Below are 22,879 nucleotides of genomic sequence, written 5' to 3'. Positions count from 1 at the left end.
AAAAAAAAAAAGAAAAGAAAAAAAGAATAGCTTGAGCTATATAAGAAAAAAAAAAAACTAAAGATGTCCAGAACGGTTTGGATGAACAAGTAGGATAACGAGAGAATCCCAAGACCTGAGGATGTGTTGTGGCTCCATACTACTCTAGCTTTCCCCTGAACTGACATCTCCAATATGTATTAGTTCCCACTACAGATAGTCCTAGGACTTAAGTAGGCAGTGGACATCCAAGTTGAATCAGTAATAGATAGTGTTGATGATCTGGAAGAACCCATACATATCCAGACTAGAGGAGATGGACCTCAGAGGGTTACTCAGCTAGACAGATGGAAGAAAAACAGGAGATGACACTCTTGTGTGGCCACCTGTCAGGACTCCTTTCCCACATATGTGCATACAGTCACACCGAAGTAACACAACATAAGCATGTGAAACAGGCAGCCTCTTTCCCTGCTCTGATAGGGCAGTAGTGGCCTGAGAGAAGCATGGGGCATGGCAGTCCTCATATTTAAGGACTGCCGCCTCCAGAATATTTGGTACTCTCCTTTAGCGAAACACCCATTAAGTGGATGAAAAGACTGTTCACACCACCTGAGCCAAGGAGATCAAGGAACAGTGGCTCTCCCTCCTCTGACCTCTCAGAGCCCAGTGTAGAAGCCCTCTTATGTCCAGCCTCACCTGGCTGGTTAATCAGTACACAGTTGATTTAGGCATTGGCTGCCTGGGGACAGAGACAAGGAGGACACACCCATCCAGAAAGGTTGAACAGGCCAGGCTGAGGCCAAGCCAGGAGAGTAGCCTGGTACATTTCCCTATAAAGGTAGACACTCCCCTCACCCTTCTTTCTATAGCTCAGGACAGTCTACCCTGAGTATGAGTAACTGGCTAAGAAACTGGCAAGGGTGGGCACAGAGCTGCTCTGCTGGGCAGAGGCAGCCATCTTTTGTCACTGAATTAGCTTCCCAGGGTGTCCTTCCTCAGGTTGGTAGGTTATGGGTTCTTCCTAAAAGGGGAAAGACTTCTACAAAGTCCACAGCCTGATGTGACAACCTCTAAGTCCTCTGGGTGCTCACTTCTGGTTACTCAGGTGGACTCTGTTGTGGCTCCGGAGTGAGCAGATTTCTCTGGCAGTTGTCCCAGTTTGCTCTCTGTTGTGAGCCAGTGTCCTGACGGGTTGCAGTTATTTCTGTGAACTCACATGCCATAGTTTAGGAGTGTTTCTGTTGAGAAATCTAGATAAAGCCCAAACCTTTTTTATGTATTTTTACTTCAGGATCTAAGGGTCAAGCCCCGTATCTCACACACATGCTAGTCAAGGCCCTGACAGCCAGCAACACTCTACCTGTCATGTTAAGACTTCCTCAGGGGTCTTGCCAAAGTCTATGTAACAGTTTTATTGCGTCTCCAGCTGTTCAGTCTGCTTTTACTGCAGACTTTTGTGGTAGTAAAGGCTTGCCTGTGGACCCCAGTTCTTGAACCCTGGGCATAGGACTGGCCATGGACTGTGAGCAATAGCCAAGTGAGCCAAGGAGGGTGAAGGGTAGGGGTCTTGTGAGGTGCACAGCACAGAGCTGCCCAGAGCTGCCCAAAGAGTCTTGATAGGTTTTCTGGTTCCAGAAGACCCACAGCTTGGCCTCTGGCCAATTTGTCCTACTTCCCAGGACATATGTGATCTGTAGGCATTGTTTGGTTTGCACTGGAGTTGTCCTATACTACAGATGGAGTCTTCCGACTTGGCTTATCTACTGAGAGTTTCTATGTGTATTTTCCTATCTACCTGTCTCCCCGGTTGATTGCCATGCTTTAGGTTCAGCTGGGCCAAAGGCAGACACTGGCCACCGCGGCTGTTTCCTGAGATGAATTGGCACCTGGACTTCTCCCTGGTATTTGAAATTTGTATTAGTAGTCTTTCTTCTTATTATGACACAATACCTAACAAAGACGACTAAGGAAATAAGGATTTACTTTATTCCTTCTCCATCATAGAAGGGGAAGGGTTGCCAGTGGGAGTCAGGGTCAGAGGGACCGTAGTGATCTGCTTCCTCTGCCTGCTGAGTGCTGCTGGGCTTATACTCATCAGCCATCACACCCGTCTCAGGCCAACATTCAAGTCAGTGTCTTAATTATGAAGCTCGTATAGTCATAATAATATACAGTGGCATAGAGTAAACATACCCCATTCCCAAAGAGAGCAAATGGGGCATAGCAAGGTAAAGTAGGGTGAAGGAACCCAAAACCCCAACTCTGAAGCTCAATGCCCTGCACCTGTGGCACTGCAATAGTCTCCCCTTGTGCCGTCCACAGCAGCTGCACTCCATTCCTGCAGCTTTCCCCAGAGACATCCCATGGTCCTGGCACCCCAGAATCACGGAGTGGTTGTTGCATCTTGGAATTTACTCTCACAGCGATATGGCTTCCCAAGGCCTTGCAGACATTCTTACTAGGTATCCAGACATATAAACAAGCCCATCACGGGAGGTATGCTGTCCACGGTTCAAGGAAAGCACGGCCGTGGGAGCAGGGGGCAGCTGGTCATGCTATCTGCAGCCAAGAAGCAAAGAAGCTCAAGCTCTCTCCTCTTCAGATATTAATTTATGTTGTGTGTGCACACTCATGCATACCGTGGCTCACCTACGGAAGTCAGAGAACAATCCATGGAAGTTAGCTCTGTCCTTCCACCATATGAGTCCCCACATGTCAAACTCAAATCTCAAATCATCAGATTATGGTTTGATTTGGTTTGCTTTTTCTTTTTTTCTTTTTTTTTTGGGGGGGGGGTCTTTTCGAGACAGGGTTTCTCTGTGTAGCCCTGACTGTCCTGAAACTCACTCTGTAGACCATGCTGGCCTCAAACTCAGAAATCCGCCTGCCTCTGCCTCCCAAGTGCTGGGATTAAAAGCGTGCACCACCACGCCTGGCTGGTTTGCTTTTTCAAGACAGGGTTTCACTGTGTGGCCCTGGCTGTCCTGGAACTCATTTTGTAGACCAGGATGGCCTCAAACTCATAGAGATTCACCTGCCTCTACCTCCTGAGTACTAGGATTAAAGGCATGTGCCACCAGCACCTGGCCAGATCATCAGATTTAATGGCAAGTATGTTTACCTGCTGAACAATCTCCCCAGCCCCTCTTTTCCCTTGTAATTTAATCTGGGACTCCAGTCTATGGGATAGTATTGCCCGCATCCAGAGTAGGTCTTCTGGGGTAGGAATAGAGGGATATGTTGTTAATCCCAGCACTTGGAAGAGGAAAGAAAGTCTCTGTAAATTTGAGGCCAGCGTAGACTACAGAATGGGTCTTCTCTCTTCAGTTAAACCTCTCTGGAAACACCCTCAAAGATGCTTCCAGCCAGAGGTGCATCTTCTGTGAGATTCCAGATCCAGCTGTGTAGACAATAGACGTTAGCCATCATCAGCATCCCTCAGTTTGTACGTCAGTGGCCTAGAGCCGAATCAGAGAGCCCTAAGTATGTTGCCCATGAGACACTGTGGCCATAGACCTCAAAGGAGCCATACTAATTAAGTCCTTCCCTTGCAGCCACACTCATTCTCCTGGGTCTATGGCCACAGTTGGGGAGTGGTCCTGTGCACGCTGCACCTTCCTGAACCCTGCCGGCCAACGCCAGTGCTCCATCTGTGAGGCCCCCCGACATAAGCCAGATCTTGACCAGATCCTTCGTCTCAGCGTAGAGGAACAGAAATGGCCCTGTGCACGCTGTACATTCCGGAACTTTTTAGGCAAAGAGGCTTGTGAAGTGTGTGGCTTTACCCCAGAGCCTGTTCCTGGAGCCCCTCTGCTGCCCATTATCAATGGGGTCCTGCCCAAGCCACCCACCATACTGGTGGAGCCAAAGGGCAGCGGCAAGGAGGAAGCAGGCCCAGTGCGGACAGCAGGGCTAGTGGCCACAGAGCCTGCCAGAGGGCGCCCTGAAGGAGAAGAAGAAAGAGAAGAAGGAGGAGGAGAAGAAGAAAAGGAGCAGGAGGGCGAGGGGGAGAGGGCAGAGCCTGGCAGTGGCTGGGCATGCCAGCGCTGCACACTGCATAACACACCAGTGGCCAGCTCTTGTTCTGCCTGTGGGGGACCCCGGAAACTGTCATTGCCTCGCATCCCCCCAGAAGCCCTGGTGGTTCCCGAGGTTGTAGCCCCTACTGGCTTTCATGTCGTTCCTGCTCCATCCCAGCCTGTCCTCCCTGGGGAAGGTGCTGAGGCTGATTCTCCTCCTACCAGCCAGGGTCCCACCTCCACTGACCAGGAGCCACCTAGGGTACCACTCTTCAGCCCCTTCTCACCCACCCTACAGAACAACCCTGTACCCAGAAGCCGCCGGGAGGTCCCCCCTCAGCTTCAGCCACCTGTGCCTGAGGCTGCTCAGTCCTCAGCCTCCACAAGCTCCAAAGGGCCCCAGCAGGGCCCTGGAAGAGCTGCAGCTGGGGCCTCCCGCCTCGCTGAGCTGCTCTCAGGCAAGGAGCTGCTGCCAGGCAAGCGACTAAGTGTGTTGGAGGAGGAGGTCCCAGAGAGCAGCCCTGCCCGCTGTGAGTCGTGCAGTGATGTCATTGACCTAGCTGGGGACATTGTGCGCTACACACCTGCCAGCCCCTCCAGCCCTGACTTCACCACCTGGTCATGTGCCAGGTGTACACTTAGGAACCCCACAACAGCCCCCAGGTGTTCAGTGTGTGGTGGCTCCAAGCTGCATGGTTTCCAGGAGCACAGTGAACCCCCTACCCACTGCCCCGACTGTGGTGCCAACAAGCCTGGCCCCTGTGTTGGCTCCTGTGGACGAGCTCCCTCAGCACACAAGGCTGTCCGTCTCTTGCCTGATCGCCCGGGTCAGTGGGCCTGCCCTGCCTGTACTCTGATCAACACACCTCGGGCCAAGCACTGTGCAGCCTGCCATACGCCACAGCTTCTGGTGACCCAGTGCCGGGGGGCTACCCCCCTGAGGCGCAGGGAGAGTATGCATGTGGAGAAGCGGAGGCAGACAGATGAGGGCGAGGCCAAGGCACTCTGGGAGAACATAGTGGCTTTCTGCAGAGAGGTAAGTAGCCTCGTTTTTGAGGCTGAGAACCAGCTTGGTCCAAGGTAACTAATGTTTATCTCCACTACTCACGTCACTCCCCCCCTCAGCTCACGTGCCTAAGAGCGTCCCAGAGCTCCCATGTGTAAGCTCACAGAGATGAGGATACAGTGAGGCTATTCTACACAGGGCAGCATGGAGACCCTGTTAAAGCTCAAGGCTTAAACAGAACACCCTGTGTTCTGTTTAAGCTGCAGAGCCTGGGACCTAGGTGATATCACCATTGGGCCAGCTGAAAGAGCAGCTGGAGCCATACCATACCAGGCTAACATGCTCACTGTGGCCTGCTTGCCACTGGCCTGCAGTGTCATGGTCAGGGAGTACAGGTGTCCCCTTGCCCACTCAGGATCATCCTGATGGTGAGCCCTTCAAACCTTCAAAGTTGCCTAGCCCCAAGGTTGGTTTAATGTGCAAGGGCCCCACCCCAACCTTCTGACCCTCCCTTGGGAGGGTGTGTCTTCCCCCAAAAGGTAGAGTGGGTTTATTCTGGGCCTGAGGCTGTCCTGCCCAGCCTGAGTGTCTGGCCATGGTCCCTGCAGAATAGTGTGAACTTTGTGGATGACAGCTTCCCCCCCGGGCCTGCATCTGTCGGCTTCCCAGTGGGCGACAGCGTCCAGCAGCGAGTGAAACAGTGGCTGCGGCCCCACGAAATCAACTGCTCTGTCTTCAGGGACCACGGCACTCCGTGGTCAGTCTTCCACACCCTGAGGCCCTCTGACATCCTACAGGGGCTGCTGGGGAACTGCTGGTGAGGCTCCAGGTTCCTGCCAGGGCCAGACAGGCTCAGGGGAGGATGGAGGCTACTGGTCCAGTTGTGGGCATGTTGTGAAGTTGCCTGGCTCCCTCCAGGTTCCTGAGTGCGTTGGCAGTACTGGCTGAACGTCCCGACCTCGTGGAGAGGGTGATGGTCACACGTAGCCTATGTGCAGAGGGTGCCTACCAGGTGCGGCTGTGCAAAGATGGCACGTGGACAACAGTGCTGGTGGATGACATGCTGCCCTGTGATGAGGCTGGGTTTTTGCTCTTCTCACAGGTAGGACAGCAAGGTGGGAGGTAGGGTTAGAGAAACCAGGCAGTCTGTGACTCTCATCCTTCCCCAGGCACAGCGGAAGCAGTTGTGGGTGGCCCTCATTGAGAAGGCACTGGCCAAGCTGCACGGCTCCTACTTTGCCCTCCAGGCAGGGCGTGCCATTGAAGGTCTAGCCACACTAACCGGAGCCCCCTGTGAGAGCCTGGCGCTGCAGGTCAGCTCCACTAACCCCCGAGAGGAACCCGTTGACACTGATCTCATCTGGGCCAAAATGCTGAGTTCTAAAGAGGCTGGGTAAGAAGGGCAGGCACTGCCATTGTCTGTGGCATTGGGAGGAGAGGCGGAGCTGTGGGAAGAGTGGGCGCCCTTTCACTGTATCTGCATCTAACAAGGTGCTCTCGTGCAGCTGGCCATAGCCAGAAAGCAGAGCTAGTACACCTTTCTAGGTAGCCACACTGGGATGAGTCTAGATCTCATTACCTCCCACTTAGGAAAAGACAGGCAAGAGTCCACAGAGGGACCCTAAGGAGTGGGAAGAGGTGTTCTGAGACATACAATACCCTGGGCAGCTTTGTGAACCTTGACATCCCTCTCCCAAGGCCTAGGAGAGTATAGATCCAAAGACTTACAGAAGCCCTGGGCCTGAGAGAGGATTCTAAAATCCATACCTACAGCTGAACTTGGGCAGTACTCCTGCCCACCGCTTCAGGCCTAAGCCTTCAGGAACCCAAGTTGCTCCAGCCCTTGCCTTCTCAGCTCATCCAGAGTGGGCCAGTACTTCCTGAAAGCATGTGTCATGTGGGTCACAGACTGTACACAGCATATTCAAGGAGGGCAGTCTCCCCTGCTGTCCATCCATTTCATCAGCCAGGGGTTACTCCGCCCTCACAGGTTCCTCATGGGTGCGTCCTGCGGGGGAGGTAACATGAAGGTAGATGATGCTGCTTACGAGAGCCTGGGTCTGCGCCCCCGCCATGCTTACTCTGTCTTGGATGTTCGTGATGTTCAGGGCTCCAGGTAGGGGCCCAATTGGCTGAGGGTGGATAAGTGTGTTGGCCCAAGGCACACAGCTTTGGTTCTCAGTCCTGTGATCCACAGGCTCCTACGACTCCGGAACCCATGGGGCCGTTTCTCCTGGAATGGCAGTTGGTCAGATGAGTGGCCACACTGGCCAGGGCACCTGCGAGCTGAGCTCATGCCACACGGCAGCAGTGAGGGTGTCTTCTGGATGGAGTATAGTGACTTTATCAGGTACCTGCATGCCTCACCCATCTTGTGGCTAGAGCATCTGGGAGCTGGTCTAGATAAGCAGCTTGTCTGGGTCCCAGCTCCTGCAGGCCTCTGAATGGCAGCTCCTGGTCTAGCCAAGGAGCTCTGTGTAAGTCATTCTGCTCCTTGTGGTGTCCAGAAAATGAGTCAGTTTGCATCCCTGTGACACACACTGGAGAGGAACAATTTAAAACTAATAGCACACCACTGTAATCCCAGTGTTCCAATGCCTGAGGCTGAGGCAGGAGGATCCCAAGTTGTTCCTGAAGGACTTAGTGAGTTCCAGGCCAGCCTGGGCTTTAGGAGTTCCCATCTTTATATATATATATATATATATCTCACTCATGGCTTCAAAGTTTCAGCACATGATCAGCTAACTCCATTGCTTTAGATATGGTGAGGCAGAAGGGTGTGGCAGAGCAAAGTTGCTCATCCCATCGCCTCCAAGAAGCAGAGACAGACAGGAAGAGTCATGTATACCCTCTGTTTCCTACTTGCTACAACCAGGCACCACCTCTCGATAGCTTTTCCATTCAGCTATGAACTCACTGATGGCTTCACCCACCAATGAGGTTAATTCCCTCCTGGCTGCAGTAGCCCCAGCAGCTGGGGAGCAGACACTTCACATACAAACCACAACAGAGCAGCAGCCTAGAGGCTTGCCTCCTGGTCAGAGAACCTTTTCTGGAAAGATGCTGGGGCTCCTGGGGTAGGAGGGAGTGGTAGGAGACAGCCTGCTGTGAGTGAGCAGGGCCCCCCCAGAGCAGCCTCATTGGGTTGTGCTCTGCTCAGTCACTCTTCCCCTCACTGTTTAGGTACTTCGACTCTGTGGACATCTGCAAGGTGCACTCAGACTGGCAAGAGGCACGGGTTCAGGGCTGTTTCCCAAGCACTGCCGGTGGGCCTGTGGGTGTGACAGCACTCACAGTGCTAGAGCGTGCCTCACTGGAGTTCGCCCTCTTCCAGGAGGGCAGCAGGTAGGTAACAGGATGGCCACTGTACCAAGCTAGGAGTCCATGGCTGTGGCCACATGAGCACCCAGATTATTGTTTCTGGCCCTCAGGCGCTCGGATTCAGTAGACAGCCACCTCCTGGATCTGTGCATCCTAGTGTTCCGGGCCACTTTTGGCACTGGTGGCCGCCTGAGCCTGGGCCGCCTCTTGGCCCACAGCAAACGTGCTGTTAAGAAGTTTGTGAACTGTGATGTCATGCTGGAACCTGGGGAGTATGCTGTGGTATGCTGTGCCTTCAACCACTGGAACCCTGCTCCACCAGGGCCCCCTGCCCAGGGTAAGGGCCCCAGCCAGATGAGGCCCACACCCTCCTTCCCAACCTCCGAGCCCCAAAGCCCACCCACGGGAAAGCTGCTGGCTCCCTTATCCACACCCCCCACAGCCTCCAGCCCCTCAGCAGGGGTCCCCCGAGGTGCCCCCGAGCCACCCGGCCACGTACTCGCAGTGTACAGCTCCAGGCTGGTCATGGTGGAGCCGGTGGAGGCGCAGCCAACCACACTGGCCGATGCCATCATCCTGCTCACTGAGAGCCGGGGCGAGCGGCATGAGGTGGGTGGGGTCCTGATGGGGGAGGGCAGAGGGTGGGCAACCACCAGCCCTGGCCCACCCACCCTGTGCCTGTGCCCAGGGTCGAGAGGGCATGACCTGCTATTACCTGACTCATGGCTGGGCGGGGCTCATCGTGGTAGTGGAGAACCGGCACCCCAAGTCCTACCTGCATGTGCAATGTGACTGCACCGACAGCTTCAATGTGGTGTCCACACGTGGCAGCCTGCGTACCCAGGACAGTGTACCACCCCTGCACAGGTGGGTACCTGCTGTTTTCTTGCCTACCCTAGGCCCTGCTCTTCCACTGGTCCTCATCAGCCCTCTCCTGCAGGCAGGTCCTGGTGATCTTGTCTCAGCTGGAAGGCAATGCTGGATTCTCTATCACCCATCGCCTGGCACATCGCAAGGCAGCCCAGGCCTTCCTCAGTGACTGGACAGCCTCTAGGGGTACCCACAGCCCCCCACTCACACCTGATGTGGCCGGCCTACATGGACCCCGGCCACTGTGACTACAGTTCCCTAGGGCAAGGGCTGTGTGCAGATCTACCCACCTGCCCCCCTACATGCACTTTATGAGGGAGACCCCCAATGGAGGATGCTTGAACCAGAATCTCAGGACCCTGCCCAGGGAGCCGCCAGCCACAGGGTGCAGCCTCCCTTGGGCCTCCCTCCCCTCCTATCCCACCCCAAGTACCCTCAGTACCCCACCAGGCCTCCCAGCTGCCATGCAGAATACCTCGAACCAGGTGGGCTTCATTCCAGTACTTCTGTCTTGAGCCCTGGGGACAGCTTCAGATGGCCAAGGCCCAAAGGGGGCGGCCCTGTGAATATGGGGTCACTTATGGAGAGGCAGCCCAGATAAATGTTCGCAGAACCAGTCGGGGTTTTAGAGGCCATGCCCTGCTCATCGTGAGAACCTGGGCAACCCTTTCTTTGCTGGGGCTCAGATCTGCTGCTTCTCCCCTTGGTTTGTTCCCAAGCCCAGCTCCCTGCCCTAATGATCAGGGTCCTGATAGCCCTGGCATATGAGCAGTGCATTGCAGGAAGCAGATGCCTGGTGGCCATCGGCCAGGGCTTGGGGACAGCTACACCTCCTGCAACACTATGCAATTCCTGGAGCACCTGCCAGGATCGAAGCCATGATGGAGCCACAGGACAGGAGCCAGTCCCAGCCCTGCTGTCTGGAGAAGAGCTTTGTCCTTAGTTTCCCTGGCCACAGTCAGCTCTGCCCATGGCCTCAGTCTGTCCACAAAGAGGGATACCCCCTACTCCGCTCCTATCACAGGCACATGTAAGGTGTGACTGACTACTCCCTCCCCTAGATGAGGGAGCCAAGCTGCCCACCTACCCAGCATTCCCTCAGCTGCTTGTCAAAATCAGAGCCCTTACCTGCCACATGGACGCCTGAGTCATTTCCTGGGCCCCCCCACACACCTGGCTGCCACTGTTGTGCAGCCCCTTAGGTAGGGGCAGCTCCCAAGCCCACTGTCCCTGCCTCCATGGGGCTTGCTAGGGTTTTTATACCTAGAGAAACATTCCCCTTCCCTCTGGGCCTCCTTTTACTCTGAGCTGTGAATATTTTTAACCCTGTAAATAGGACCAGCTCTTCGAACACAGAGACTATTTTATCAGCTGTCAGTCCCTTCCTTGTTCGATGATGCACCCCATAGGCCATTTCCACTCAGGCTCCACGGACCAAATAAAAGTGTTTTGTTTTGTAAGAAGCTTGCATTCTTTTGTCACCCTTCCAGTACCTACACACACACAGAAACAGGTTCCTCCAAAGGCCACGGTGGATAAACCTGGATAAACTCCAGAGGAATACCAGGGGTTGTAAGGTGACAGTTCTTGCTTCTGCCTAAGGGTCAGGTGAGCTATGACCCAGCCAGACTCCTCAAGCAGTAGTGAACATACAGGTGTGACAGAGGCTGGAGCCCATCTCCAGGGTTTGAACCCCACAGCCAGGAAGGACCAACATAGTAGGCAGGACAATGTGTATGTGAGTATTTTTTTTCCTGCCTGCACTGGGGGGGGTGGAGGCTGTCTAAATCCATCCGTCACCAAGAAGGAGCAGATGGAGCCAGAGGGTGAGTGAGGCTGTAGCTGCTGCTCTCTTCTTGGCTGGTGTGCTGTGTCCCCTCCCAGCTTGGTTCAGGCTGGGCACATCTCATATCACAGGTGACGCTAAGCTGCTCAGCCCATCTCTGGCCAGCAGCCCAGGCCCCTTCAGGAGCTGGAGGATGCCCCTGGGCAAGCGGGGGCTGGGGGTTCACGGCCAGAGTGCACTGCGTAAGAGGCCTGTCACAGGCCAACCCATCGAATGTGAAAGCAATTAAAGCCACCAGCAGTGTTCGCTCCAGGCGGGCCTCGGGCATCGGGGCAGCTGCCACAACACATCTCACCTCGCCGCCCACAGCGCCTTCCCTGCCCCTATGCGGCTGCGCACCAGGCTGGACCTCTTATAGTGGAGGGGCACTTTTGGCAGGAGCCAGTTCTGGGCATCTTTGGCAGCCAAAGACCAGCTCCTCTAGAGACCCCTTTCCTCTGCCCTACTCACCTGGTACCCACCACACTGGCCTGTGCAACTCCAGCCCCCAAAACAACTCAAGAGAAAGGCCAGGATTTTCTCAGGGCAAGATGGAGGCCCAGCCACTGCATGTTCATCCACTCTGGTTAGTCTCAGCAAACACCTTCCCTTTCCCCTCCATGAGGACCCCAGCATATGGGGGAGGGGGAGCTAAGGGGCATCCAGAAGGGAGTTGTACACATAAGTAAAACTCTTGGACTAGTATCGGGAGGGGGCTGGGGCTCCTCAAAAGGCTGCTTGTTCTGGTTAGGGTAAGAGACCTAGAGGAGGGAGGTAGTGCTGACTCAAAGCAGACTTCACACTCCAGTCTCAGCAGGCTAGGCTAGACTTGGGTAGATTGTCCTGTGTCCTGTGCAGGACGTCACAAAGCCCAAGAGAGCAACAGGATTAGTGACTAGCACAGTGGACCCAGGGGTTGTAAGGCTCACTGCCCCTTGTCTGTGACCACCTCATCTTCACAGCATTTCCATGCTTCTATGTCGTCAGTTCTAGAAGCCATCAACCTGTTCTTGGTTTCCCTCAAATTCCTAGTCCTCATTGGCCCTGTGTCCCTCCGGTCCTTTCTCTTGGGCCTACTGTCTTCATTGCTAGCCGTTGTGGCCTTCCCAGGGCGGGCAGTGGCATGTTCTCACTTGCGAGGCATCCCTGTCAGAAGCACTTAGTGTACAAATTAGCCATGGCCTCCCTGCCTCCCTGCGCAGAGCTCTGGGCGCTGGGCTGACAGGGCTTCAGCTCCCAGCCCTCTTCTACCTGCCTGGGGCGCACAACAGCCTGGTGTGGACCCCTGGCCACCACCCATAATCAATCAGGGGGTTCCTGATGACCAGCCAAAAATTTCCTGAACCCCAAGTTAAAAGGGGTGCCCACCAAAGGGTTCATTCAGTGAAATTGTGGGGACTTCAAAGCTGAGGCCCAGCTCTTGGGTTACTCCAGGAGTAGTAAAAACCCTAGTGTTGAGAGCAGTAGAGGACCTAAACATAGGGACAGCTCACAGGCCCCCCACTGCCCCACCCGCCATCCTGCCTGCCATTCAGGCAGGGAAAATCATCTGTGACAGGCCCAGGAAGGCTGGCCCCGGGGGCCGCAGAGCACCGCACACAGCTCCACTTCCCAACATATGGCTGCTGTCGGCCCCAGGCACTGCTCAACCAGTGCCAGGCTCAGAGACCGGGTGGGGGCCTTGGCAGCCTGAGCTTGTCCCATCCACCTGGGCAGGCCGGCTGCTCCCTCTAAAGGAAGAAGCCCCTGTCCAGCTGAAATGTTCCCATGCTCCCATGAAAGGGAGTTTACAAACATCACACACAGACACACACAACACCTGGCTCAGATCCTCCAGGGAATATTGGGAGTGTCACCCATCCAGTTTCCCAGGACATAGTGGCAGCCCTTTCCTAATCCACGTTGTTGAATAAGCCAGCATGTCCAGGAATAGATGACTCAGACCTCAGGGAGAAGACTCCCTGGTTTCTCTATGGCCCCACCCACGTCGTCCCCTCCAGAGCCCTATGTAGTCTCCAGATCCTGCTGCCTCTCCTATCCTGTGTACTCCTACACTGCAGCTTTCTGGGGCCATCAAAACCTGCAGTGTCCAGCTGGTACAGAACTTCAGGCATGATCCCATCTCTGCAGTCAAGTCCTCAACCTGCCTACAGTCCCCAAGGACACTTTGAATGTACAAGAGAGATGAAACCCCAAAGATATCTCTTTCTCTCTGGAAGGGCGATTTCACATGGACTCTAGATGTCTTGTGCTCATAGGGTACAAAATGAGCCGTGGTGTGGCGCTGTGTGACACTGACCTCCTCTAGAGCTTCACGTTAGCTGTCACTCCATGGAGTCCTCTGTGCACAGCTTTAGACCCTGTTTAGCTCAATCCACTGTCCCTCTGCCCATGGTGAAGTACTAGCCAGTCCAGCCCCTACCTGTTTTGCTGAGGGAATGAGACAGTGCAGGGTCCAGCACACACAGGCCCCCAGCACACACAGGCCCCTAGCACACACAGGCCCCCAGCACACAAAAGTCCCCAGCACACACAGGCCCCCAGCACACAAAAACCCCCAGCACACACAGGCCCCCAGCACACAAAAGCCCCCAGCACACACAAGCTCCCAGCACACAGCACACACAAGCTCCCAGCACACAGCACACACAAGCTCCCAGCACACAGCACACACAGGCCCCCAGCACACACAAGCCCCCAGCACACAGCACACACAGGCCCCCAGCACACACAGGCCCCCAGCACACACAGGCCCCCAGCACACACAGGCCCCCAGCACACACAGGCCCCCAGCACACACAGGCCCTCAGCACACACAGGCCCCCAGCACACACAGGCCCTCAGCACACACAGGCCCCCAGCACACACAGGCCCTCAGCACACACAGGGCCGATGCTAACAGAGGTGACAGGTGGGCAGCCATGGGCAGATCAAGCTGAGAAGGTTAGTGACTGAAATAAGTAAGTCTCCAGCTGAGGGTAAAGGCAAGGCCCACACCAGGAAAGAACACAAGGTTCCTGTCCTAGTGAAGGACCCAAGAGTGGCCTAAAACTGGGGGCGGGGTGCTCTCTACTTTTGAGCAGAGAGGGCTGCTTAGGGAATGTGGGCAGGGTGTCAGGTTCAGACTGACAAGCAGAAACACAAAGCTATGGGGCCTCAGCCACCCATCAGGAGGTAGGGCCATCTCCTAGAGCTTATGGTCCCCAACTCCCAAAGGATTGGATAGAAGGCCCAAGAAGAGTTACTGTGTGAGGAAGGAGAGGAAAGGGCAATCACGAAAGGTTGTATTATATGCCTGCGAGCCCCTTAGGCAGGAGGTGGGCGACTGTCAGACACACATTGTCAAGCTCTCCAGACCTACATGAGCAAGCCCAGAGCTCAGAAGTCTAGGAAACACAAATATATGTCCAGGGGAAAGATATCTGCCTGGAGAGATGGCTCAGTGGTTAAGAGCACTGACTGCTCTTCCAGAGGTCCTGAGTTCAATTCCCAGCAACCACATGGTGACTCACAACCATCTGTGATGGGATCCAATGTCCTCTCCTGGTGTGTCTAAAGACAGCTACAGTGTGTACTCATATGCATAAAATGAATAAATAATTCTTTAAAAAAAAAAGAATAGAAAAAATACCTTGGGGTTGTTTTGGGTTTTTGGTTTTGGCTTTGTTTGATTAGGTCTCTTCCTCTCCTCTCACTCAAATTTCTAAAAAGGCCTATAAAAGGTGGTACTGTGGGGCATGTGGACCCTCCACTTCCCTCCCGCTTTTCCCATTCTGGATATCAACACATTCTATCTGTCTCACTTCTCCGGGCCTCCATAGAGCTGGCCTAGGCAGCGATCATCCCTAGGACTCTCAACCTCATAAGTGAGATGCCACATGGCATACCTCTTGGTTTCTTCCACAGGCCACAGGCTCAGTCACCTGAGCTACACCAGGCTTTACTCCCTGGACGCCAGAGCCAGGCCTCCTCTGGACAGTGGCCACATCCTCCAGCCTGCCCCTATTGTCAGACAGCCTATTCCCTAATTCCCAGAATGAGGATCGCTAGAGTACCGAGGTGTCCTTGAGAAAAGAAAAAGGGCCATGCCTAGTGTCCGTACTCTCCTTGTCTCACAGTGACCTGACTCTGCACTCATTTCTAGTTAGTGCCCATGAGGAGCTGGTCTTCTGGCCCTAGGACTACTGGCACAGTGGCCATTCAAGCTGTCTCCCGGCCCCAGGCCACCTGCATGGTCAGCTGATTAGCTGAGCCAGGCAGGCAGAAAGGAGCATGCTGTACAATCCATACATAACACCACTTCTAGCTCTAGATGTCCCTCAGTTGGGAGTGGGCTGCCTTTGAGGAAGGTGGCATGGAGACAGAAGAAAACTAGACTGGAGAGGCCCTGCTCCTTAACCGGTAGTAACCTTTGAACGTTGGCCAACAGCAACCACAGGCCATTATGACCCCTGGCCATTATGTCTGCCACACAGACATGGGACCAGAAGTACTGATGTTGTTGCCCTGAACCCTATGACTGCCCCGTGTACCAACCCAGAATCCCTAGAGAGATTTCACTTCTTCCACAAATCTCAACTGGGGAAATCCTAGAAACCAATAGTGAGCCTGGAAGAGCCTTAGGGTCCCAAGAGTCTTTGGACCTCAGCCTCCACAGGGCAAGCCTGGGGCAACAATCACCCTTCTATGCTTGAAAACCCATGCAGCACACCTCTGGGCTAAGGTATCCTCCCCAGTCACAGGCTGACTCCAGAGAGACAAACAGTGACAGACAGACACACAGAGACAGAGAGAGCAGGAGGGAGGGAAGGAGGGAGGGAGCCATGCCTACATGCACCCCTGGAACTCACCAATTACAATTACGCAAATTTCCCGGGGATCTGGCTAGAAGTGTGAGCCCAGATTTTAAGTTTTGACAACCCAGGAGCAGTTCTGGCCATGAAGACATTACAGGGAAGGGAGTTCCAGCATTCACTGTGTGCTCGGCATTCCAAACCCTCCTGGGTCCTTTGTCACCCCATAGCCCTTCCAGGAGAAGTCACCAGTGGGGATGAGGCCCTTCCGATAGTGGGCATTGGCACTGGATCTCCTAAAGCAGGGACGAACCTCCTAGGACTTGAAGAGTGGGGGCTGGGAATGGCAGGGTGTATCCAGGGGTAGGGGTGTCAGTGCATAGTGACTATCAGCGGGTAGAGCAAGGGGTGTGGGAGACAGACGCCTCCTGTTTGGAGTAAAGGAACTACATAGGCTCTCTGGCTTGCCCAGTGGAAGCTGGCAAGGAGATATAGACTCCACCGCCTGAGCTCTGGGCTTTGGCCTCTCCTAGTCCGCTTTGGAGGCTCCCTGTCCTAGGGTTCAGCCCCGAGGCCCTGATTTGGGTGGGCAGGCGGCTGTCAGGGGCCAGAGCCCTGACTGATGCGTGCTGACGCCCCCTCTTGCCGCTGCGGAGACCCGGGAGACTTGGCTGCCTCTACGCACCCCCGCGGCAGCCTGCAGGCGTCGGGGGCGGGGACGGTGCCAGGCGCCCCTCACTCGGCCCCGCACCTGCGCGCCACTCCAATCTCTTGCGGCACTCTGGCGGGTCCGGCCTCGCTCCCTCCAGGAGCGGTCCCAGCGCGTCCGGTGAGTGCGCAGGGCAGTGTGCTAAGAGGTGGGAGTCGTCTGCGGCTGAGACTGTCCCGCCTCCCGCGCCCAGCCCGGTCGGAGGTCGCTGCGTTTGGAAGCTCGCGCCGTGGCGCACGCGCTTCTCCGCCAACTTTGGTGGGCGCCTGCGAGTCGGCGTCGGGGAACGCGGGAGGCGGCGGCGGCACCGTGGAGTTGCCGCCGCTTCTAGCTCTGGACCTCGGTTACCCCGCGGTGTTCGCAAGTAGGAAGTTTGACCCTTTGCCTGGTGCACATTTAGCAGACGCCGTAGGCTCGGTTCGGCGGACGCGGTAAGGTGAGCGGGCGGCACGTCCCGCGAAGTTGGGGCTCCGGCTCTGGACGGAATGCATAGAAAGGGCTGCTTGAGATCCCAGTACCGTGAGGGTTCGTCAGGGCGGCGCCCGCAGCGGGGAGGCAAAAGAAAGGTGTTGGGGTCCCAGCTATCCACTCAGCTCCCGCGCTCATCCCTGTAGGACACTGAGTCTCAAGAGGGTCAACGGATAGGTGGGCTGGCCCTTCCAGCTATTAGTTTTCCAGACCAGGCACGCAGCCAGGGAACCCACGCCAGGTCATTAGTTGGGGTTGGGGCTGGGGCCGGGCAGGATGAGTGTGCCTTTGTGTATGTGAGGGCTAGTGTAGGGATGTGACCTGTGGTGGACCAGTGCCCAGCATCCTCTGGGACTTGGAGAGGTCAGCACCTCGGGTGCCTGGTCTGGAGGGAGGCACAGGAGGAGCCCCAACCCCTGGATCCACGGCCCCAGGAGAACTACCTAGTCCGGGCTGGGAGGTTAGTTTAAGCGGTAGCACCAATCCGCACAGCTGTGTGGCTCCCAGGGCTGGGTGATCGATGGCCCCTGCACAGACGCCTCTGTCGCCTGAGCACACATGCCTATCTGTCATCATATCTTGCAGAAGGGGAGCGGGGGTGAGGTGGCGGGGTGGGGGGTGGGGGCGGGATGCAGGCAGAAGAGACTGCTTGTATACATGCCAAGTCCAGGCTAGATCTGCAACCCTCCAGGGGGCCCCTGACCCTTTCCTGAGCCAGCATCCACCACCCAACCTTTGAGTCTCCCTCAATCTATGTTTGCCCAGTCATCTCTAGAGCCCAGGCTGGCCATGTGAACTCTCTGTGTGATTCCCAGCCTTTTGGCATGCACTGCTTTCCACCCATCTAGCTGTCTACCTAAGGGGTACCCACCTGATCTTAGGTGGGACTAAAGGTGAATATCGATCATGGGCAAAGTGTAATGGCCAGCATGCAAGAGAGCTGAGTTCAGCAACTGCCTTCCACTCCCGTCCCTGCTGCTCAAATCATGCAGCACATGTGTGTCTGCATCCATGATGAGTTTGTGACCAAGTGTGAGTTACCAGTCATGTCTTCATGTGTTTTCAGGCATAGTCTGTAATGTAGGTATACTCTCGTGAAGAGGCACATCCATCCTGAGTGGGAAGTGGTGTGGATGTGCGTGCCCTTCATGGCACACCCTGTGCCTGGTTAGCTCAACCATGCAGGAGCTGTTCCTTTAGGTGTAGAATAAGGATCCCTTGGGAATCTTGCACGCTTGTATGCACACACCCAAAGCCTATGTGCACACCCACCATGCACAAGCTCGAGTGCTGGGAGAGTGGACAGCCCAGGTGGTGGCCCAGATGGAGTGAAGGGAGAAGTTTCTGAGCCAGTGTGCAGGACGTGAGGAGAAGAGGGTCTTGGCTGAGCACGGTCACTGCAGGCTCAGTCACTGACCTGCCTGAAGCCACCCAGATGGAGCTGGGTTGAGCAGGTGGCTGTGCCATGGGGCCATGCTGTGACATCCACTCCCCCCAGCCTGGATTTGCCTCATGTGTGGCTGAACCCCCTAAGAGACCTCCAGTGTGCACTTGGCACTTCACTAGCCGGCTCGGGTTACACACATGCACTCTCACACACATTTGTGCACATGTAGAATTAGTCAGATCTCAAAGTTTCTGTTGGTTTCTAATCTCGGTGATTTGCTTCAGTTTCTGGTAGGGGCAGGTGGCTCAACCAAGGAAGTGTTTCTAGAGGGCCATCAGACTGGTGGCTCTGGCTACACATGGCTGCTCTCATTCTCTTACCAAATGCTCAGCGGGTACTGCCTGGTGCAAAGAGTAGAGACTAAATGGAGACCAGTTATCCCAGAAACTGGCCTGCAGGGCCAACTGGGCCCAAGCAGTGGGGATTTGTATGTACAGGGTCACTTGGTAAATAAAATACATCCAGTTAAACTTAATTTTGGAGCTGGACGTAGTGGCACACGCCTTTAATCCCAGCAGAGGCAGGCGGATTTCTGAGTTTGAGGCCAGCCTGGTCTACAAAGTGAGTTCCAGGACAGCCAGGGTTATACAGAGAAACCCTGTCTCAACAAAACAAAACAAAACTTAATTTCAGATAAACTATACTTTCTTAGCAATGACCTCTAGGTCCTCCCAAGACCATCCTTACCTTGCAAGCTTATCTATGTCTACCTGGATCAGAATGCCTAGCTGCCTCTACTTTCTCCCCCCCCCTTTTTTTCTTTCTTTTTTTTGGGGGGGGTGGTCGAGACAAGGTTTCTCTGTATAGCCCTGGCTGTCCTGGAACTCACTTTGTAGACCAAGCTGGCCTCAAATTCAGAAATCTGCCTGCCTCTGCCTCCTGATTCCTTTTCTTTTTACAGAATCTCACTGTGTAGCTCTGGATGGCCTGGATCTCACAGCAACCCCCCTGCCTCAGCTTCTCAAATTATGGGATCACAAGCTAGTGCCACCATATCCCCTCTCAAAAGAATGAAAGGTCTAAAGAACAAAGGTTGGGCTGGTGAGATGGCTCAGTGGATAAGAGCACTGATTGCTTTTCCAAAGGTCCTGAGTTCAAATCCCAGCAACTACATGGTGGCTCACAACCACCCAATAATGAGATCTGATGCCCTCTTCTGGTGTCTGAAGACAGATACAGTGTACTTATGTATAACAATAAATAAACATCTAAAAAAAAAACCCTAAAGAACAAAGGTCAGAGGCTAAAGAACAAAGGTCAGAGGCCTTGGGGCAGGGCGGACTGTGGCTTCATGGGTTCTGATGCAGGGACCCCTAGCAACGAAGAGCAGAGAGTGCCAGGGCTTGGTGTTAACTGGGTCTTTGTCTTTCCTATCTGCAGGTGACCATGGTACCTGGGCTTGCGTGCTAGCAGGCTGCCATGTCTCGAGAGGCAGGTTCATGCCGAGTGGGCACGGGGACAAGGGCACGGTCACGGAAGCCCAAGAAGCCACATTATATCCCACGGCCCTGGGGCAAACCCTACAACTATAAGTGCTTCCAGTGCCCCTTCACCTGCCTGGAGAAGTCACATCTTTATAACCACATGAAGTACAGCCTCTGCAAAGACTCCCTCTCTCTACTGTTAGACTCCCCTGACTGGGCATGCCGCCGTGCACCCCCCTCACCCAGGCCTCGGGTGCCCACCCCCAACTGCTCCACAGACTTCTCAGACCCTAGTAGCAAGCCAACTGAGCCAGATCTCATTGTCACTGACAGCTTTTCCCAGCGTCGTTGTGGCAGGGGCCCCAAACCTGGACCAGAGGAGTCGCCAGGGTCACTGCCCCCACTGGCTAGACCCATCCGGAAGGGTCCAGGCACCAGTGGCCTTTTGGCAGAGTCATGGAAGCCAGGACTGAGTGGTGGCATGCTGAGTGGGACTTTAGGGACTATAGCTTCAACCCCAGGCTCTGAGAGTAGTGTCCCCTGCTACCCACCACCTGCCCAGGGTGAGTTCCCTGAAGCCCAGAGCCTCCACTTATCATTGCTGGGTGTCAACTACCCTCTTGGCCCAGGCCTCTTTTCCTATCTGGGGCCCTCACTGGCTGCTGCTGCAGCCCACATGCCCTTCTTGACCTCAGCAAGCCCTTTGCTTCCCCCCACAGCCTTCCCAGCCCCACAGACACCAGAGCGTTCAGGCCTGGCCCCCCGCCTGTACTACCCACTACTACTAGAACACAGTCTAGGACAATCATCAGGCAGGGCTGCCCCTGCCAAGTCCTCTGTGCCCCTCAAGGGGCCTCCTGGGGCTCTGTCTGCTCCTGGGCTGCTGAAGGTGCCTGTGCCAGGGCCTGGGGGACCCTGGCCCCATGGTACTTCCAGAGACCCAGGGCATGAAGGAGAGCTGGGGAGAGTGACTCAGAGCAACCCACAGAAGAGGCTGCCCACAGGCAACATGCCTGAGCTCCCAAAGGCCCCCTTGAACCTGGCAAAATTTGGCTGTCAGAGCAGGTGGGTATCAGGAGTTTTGGGTCCTAGCGTGGGGGTGTTAGGGGTGGGCTGGGTGGGAGGCTAGGCCATCTTCACCTAACTCACTAGGAGTAGAGACTTCAGGCAGAGGGACCTGATACCTAGTCCTGTTTACACTGGAGCCTCTTATTTTCCCTGGGGTATGGGTAAAACTGAGCAAAGACACAAGCTAGGGCTAGAGGGACAGACACTAAGGGCAAGGATAGCCTTCTGACTGGCTTCTTCTTCTCAGCCTGCCGACAGGCTCCTCCCTCATACTCTGGCCTGAGGACAAGGAGCCAGGTGACCCTGAGGCCTCAGGTCCTGAGTTCCACCTTCTGCAGCATCCACAAGGCCAAGGGCTAGGAAGTACAGTCCCAGTGGGAGAGGACCTGACCCAGGCCTTTGGTGACTATGCCAGAGTGGAGCAGTGCTTGGGGCAGCTGGCACCAGCTGGGGGTCTAGCCCCCAGACCTCTTCGGGAGCAGCTTGGCAAGATTCGCCGGGAGCTGTTCACTATCCATCAGGCGCTGGCCCGGGCAGCTCGTCCACTGGACACACCCTTGGACCTCTCAGTGAAGCGGGTACCTACTAAGGGAACTGAGGCACCTGCAGAATCCTGGGGGCTGCATGATCCAGGCCCTGTGCTGGCAAGGGGAACCTCAGAGCCCTCCAGCATACTGGGTCCTGTACTTGAGCCTTTCTCGAGCCGCACCACCAAGTGTGAGGCTGACTCCAGTGTCCCTCCTCCTGTCCTCCCTCTCCAGGCCCCCGAGGACCCTGTCATTCCTGGTAGTGGCTGGGGTAATCGGCTTGGAGCTGGCAGCTCCCAGACCCCTAAAGATACCCCGAGCTTACAGATCCTCCCAAGTGCTGACCTCTGTTCACAGCCACCATAGAGTATGAGCTCCTCTCCCTGACCTGGGCCCCGTTGTCTGGGCCTGTCCAGTGTCAGTGTGCATGTGTTCTGAACAGATACCCGCCCCCCACCCAGACTCCCCCACCAGCCCGTGGTAGAGACTTACCTATGTGCTCACATGGACATAGCAAGGTCATGATTTATTTATTGAACAGAGTTGTGGACATTAAAATAGAAACCACCTTCAAACACCCCTACTTGGATCTCTTTCCTTTTCTGTCCCTGTATAAGCACCTGGCACCCTCCAGGAAATGTCCCTGGCCTGAGTGTCCCAGGGAGCAAATGTCCTGGACACCATGCTGGGGTTCACCTTTGACTTCAGAAATCCTTATTGTTCTTCCAAAGAGCCTGGGGTCAAGGAGTGGCCTGGGTACACTCAATTAGGGGATGCAGGGAAGAGTGGCAGAGAGGCAGACATATCAGGATGACCTGGCCTGTTTCAGCTCACTGGGGATGGGCAAGGACCCTGCACGTCCTTGGGCCTGAATCCATCCAAGCAACCTAATGCCAGATTTGCCTGTGGTAGCCAAAGCCTCCTGCCTTCTATGGCTCCAGGCTGCTCACCCCGTGTGGCCTTCCTGGGCCCCCCGCCAGTCCCTGCAGCCACGATAGGCATCGGTGGCCTTCACAGCTCACTGCTTCCTTCCCAGTACAGCCCTGCTTGGCCTTCCACGGGCTAGGGTGGGAGACAGCCAGGGAGGGCTGCTGGGGTCCCCCAGCCATAGCAAATCGCTTTTCTCCCTGGGGAGCTGGGCTGTAGCCCACCCAGGAATGCCCTGAAGTACAAGCTGCCCTCAGAGGAGGTACTGTTCTCACTGGGGCTGGACTGGCCAGGCTAGGGCCAGTCCCAACAGGACCTTCAGCTGCCCCATTAACCATCTACCTGGTGATAGCATCAGGAAGCCACCCACTGTGAGGCATTACAGGTGGTGTTGGGGCTAGAGTTCTGGCTGGCCAGCCCAGGGTGCTGTGGGGCTGTAGGCCAAGGCTGACAAAAGCTAGCTGGGCACCATTGACTTGGAGGCTTCCTGGGG

The 22,879-nt window shown here is 55.3% G+C and overlaps 2 protein-coding genes across 9 annotated transcripts in view; both read left to right on the top strand.

Annotated features, from left to right (window-relative positions):
- Window positions 1–10,661, top strand: part of Capn15 (calpain 15) — a 28,033-nt gene extending 17,372 nt beyond the window's left edge. Inside the window, exons 3-13 of one of the 8 annotated variants that reach the window (XM_029470948.1) lie at window positions 3,537–5,037; window positions 5,616–5,824; window positions 5,926–6,109; window positions 6,177–6,400; window positions 6,998–7,123; window positions 7,205–7,357; window positions 8,191–8,352; window positions 8,439–8,665; window positions 8,771–8,937; window positions 9,017–9,195; window positions 9,269–10,661. In XM_029470948.1, the coding sequence (XP_029326808.1) occupies window positions 3,537–5,037; window positions 5,616–5,824; window positions 5,926–6,109; window positions 6,177–6,400; window positions 6,998–7,123; window positions 7,205–7,357; window positions 8,191–8,352; window positions 8,439–8,665; window positions 8,771–8,937; window positions 9,017–9,195; window positions 9,269–9,446 (3,310 nt within the window). In that variant the 3' untranslated portion in view covers window positions 9,447–10,661. Of the gene's footprint in view, window positions 1–3,536; window positions 5,038–5,615; window positions 5,825–5,925; window positions 6,110–6,176; window positions 6,401–6,997; window positions 7,124–7,204; window positions 7,358–8,190; window positions 8,353–8,438; window positions 8,938–9,016; window positions 9,196–9,268 lie in introns of all 8 variants that reach the window. The other 7 variants (XR_003835263.1, XR_003835262.1, XM_021149088.1 and 4 more) reach the window with 7 other exon arrangements.
- A 5,255-nt stretch (window positions 10,662–15,916) lies between these two features.
- Window positions 15,917–22,034, top strand: Prr35 (proline rich 35). The gene is made up of 3 exons (XM_021185725.2): window positions 15,917–16,645; window positions 19,821–20,929; window positions 21,180–22,034. The coding sequence occupies exons 2-3, from the start codon at window positions 19,860–19,862 to the stop codon at window positions 21,823–21,825; spliced, it is 1,716 nt and encodes a 571-aa protein (XP_021041384.1). The 5' UTR covers window positions 15,917–16,645; window positions 19,821–19,859; the 3' UTR covers window positions 21,826–22,034.
- Window positions 22,035–22,879: the final 845 nt, after the last annotated feature.

Source organism: Mus caroli, chromosome 17 (genome assembly GCF_900094665.2).
Source record: "Mus caroli chromosome 17, CAROLI_EIJ_v1.1, whole genome shotgun sequence".
Classification (NCBI taxonomy): domain Eukaryota; kingdom Metazoa; phylum Chordata; class Mammalia; order Rodentia; family Muridae; genus Mus; species Mus caroli.
Note: the sequence above shows the minus strand (reverse complement) of the source record. Positions and strands in the feature narration are given on the sequence as shown.

What these genes read in the sequence shown, in the direction of transcription:
- Prr35 (XM_021185725.2), top strand. Translation starts at nt 19,860, where the DNA reads ATGTCTCGAGAGGCAGGTTCATGCCGAGTGGGCACGGGGACAAGGGCA. An exon ending in AAATTTGGCTGTCAGAGCAG is followed by an intron (nt 20,930 to 21,179) that starts GTGGGTATCAGG and finishes TCTTCTTCTCAG; the next exon opens with CCTGCCGACAGGCTCCTCCC.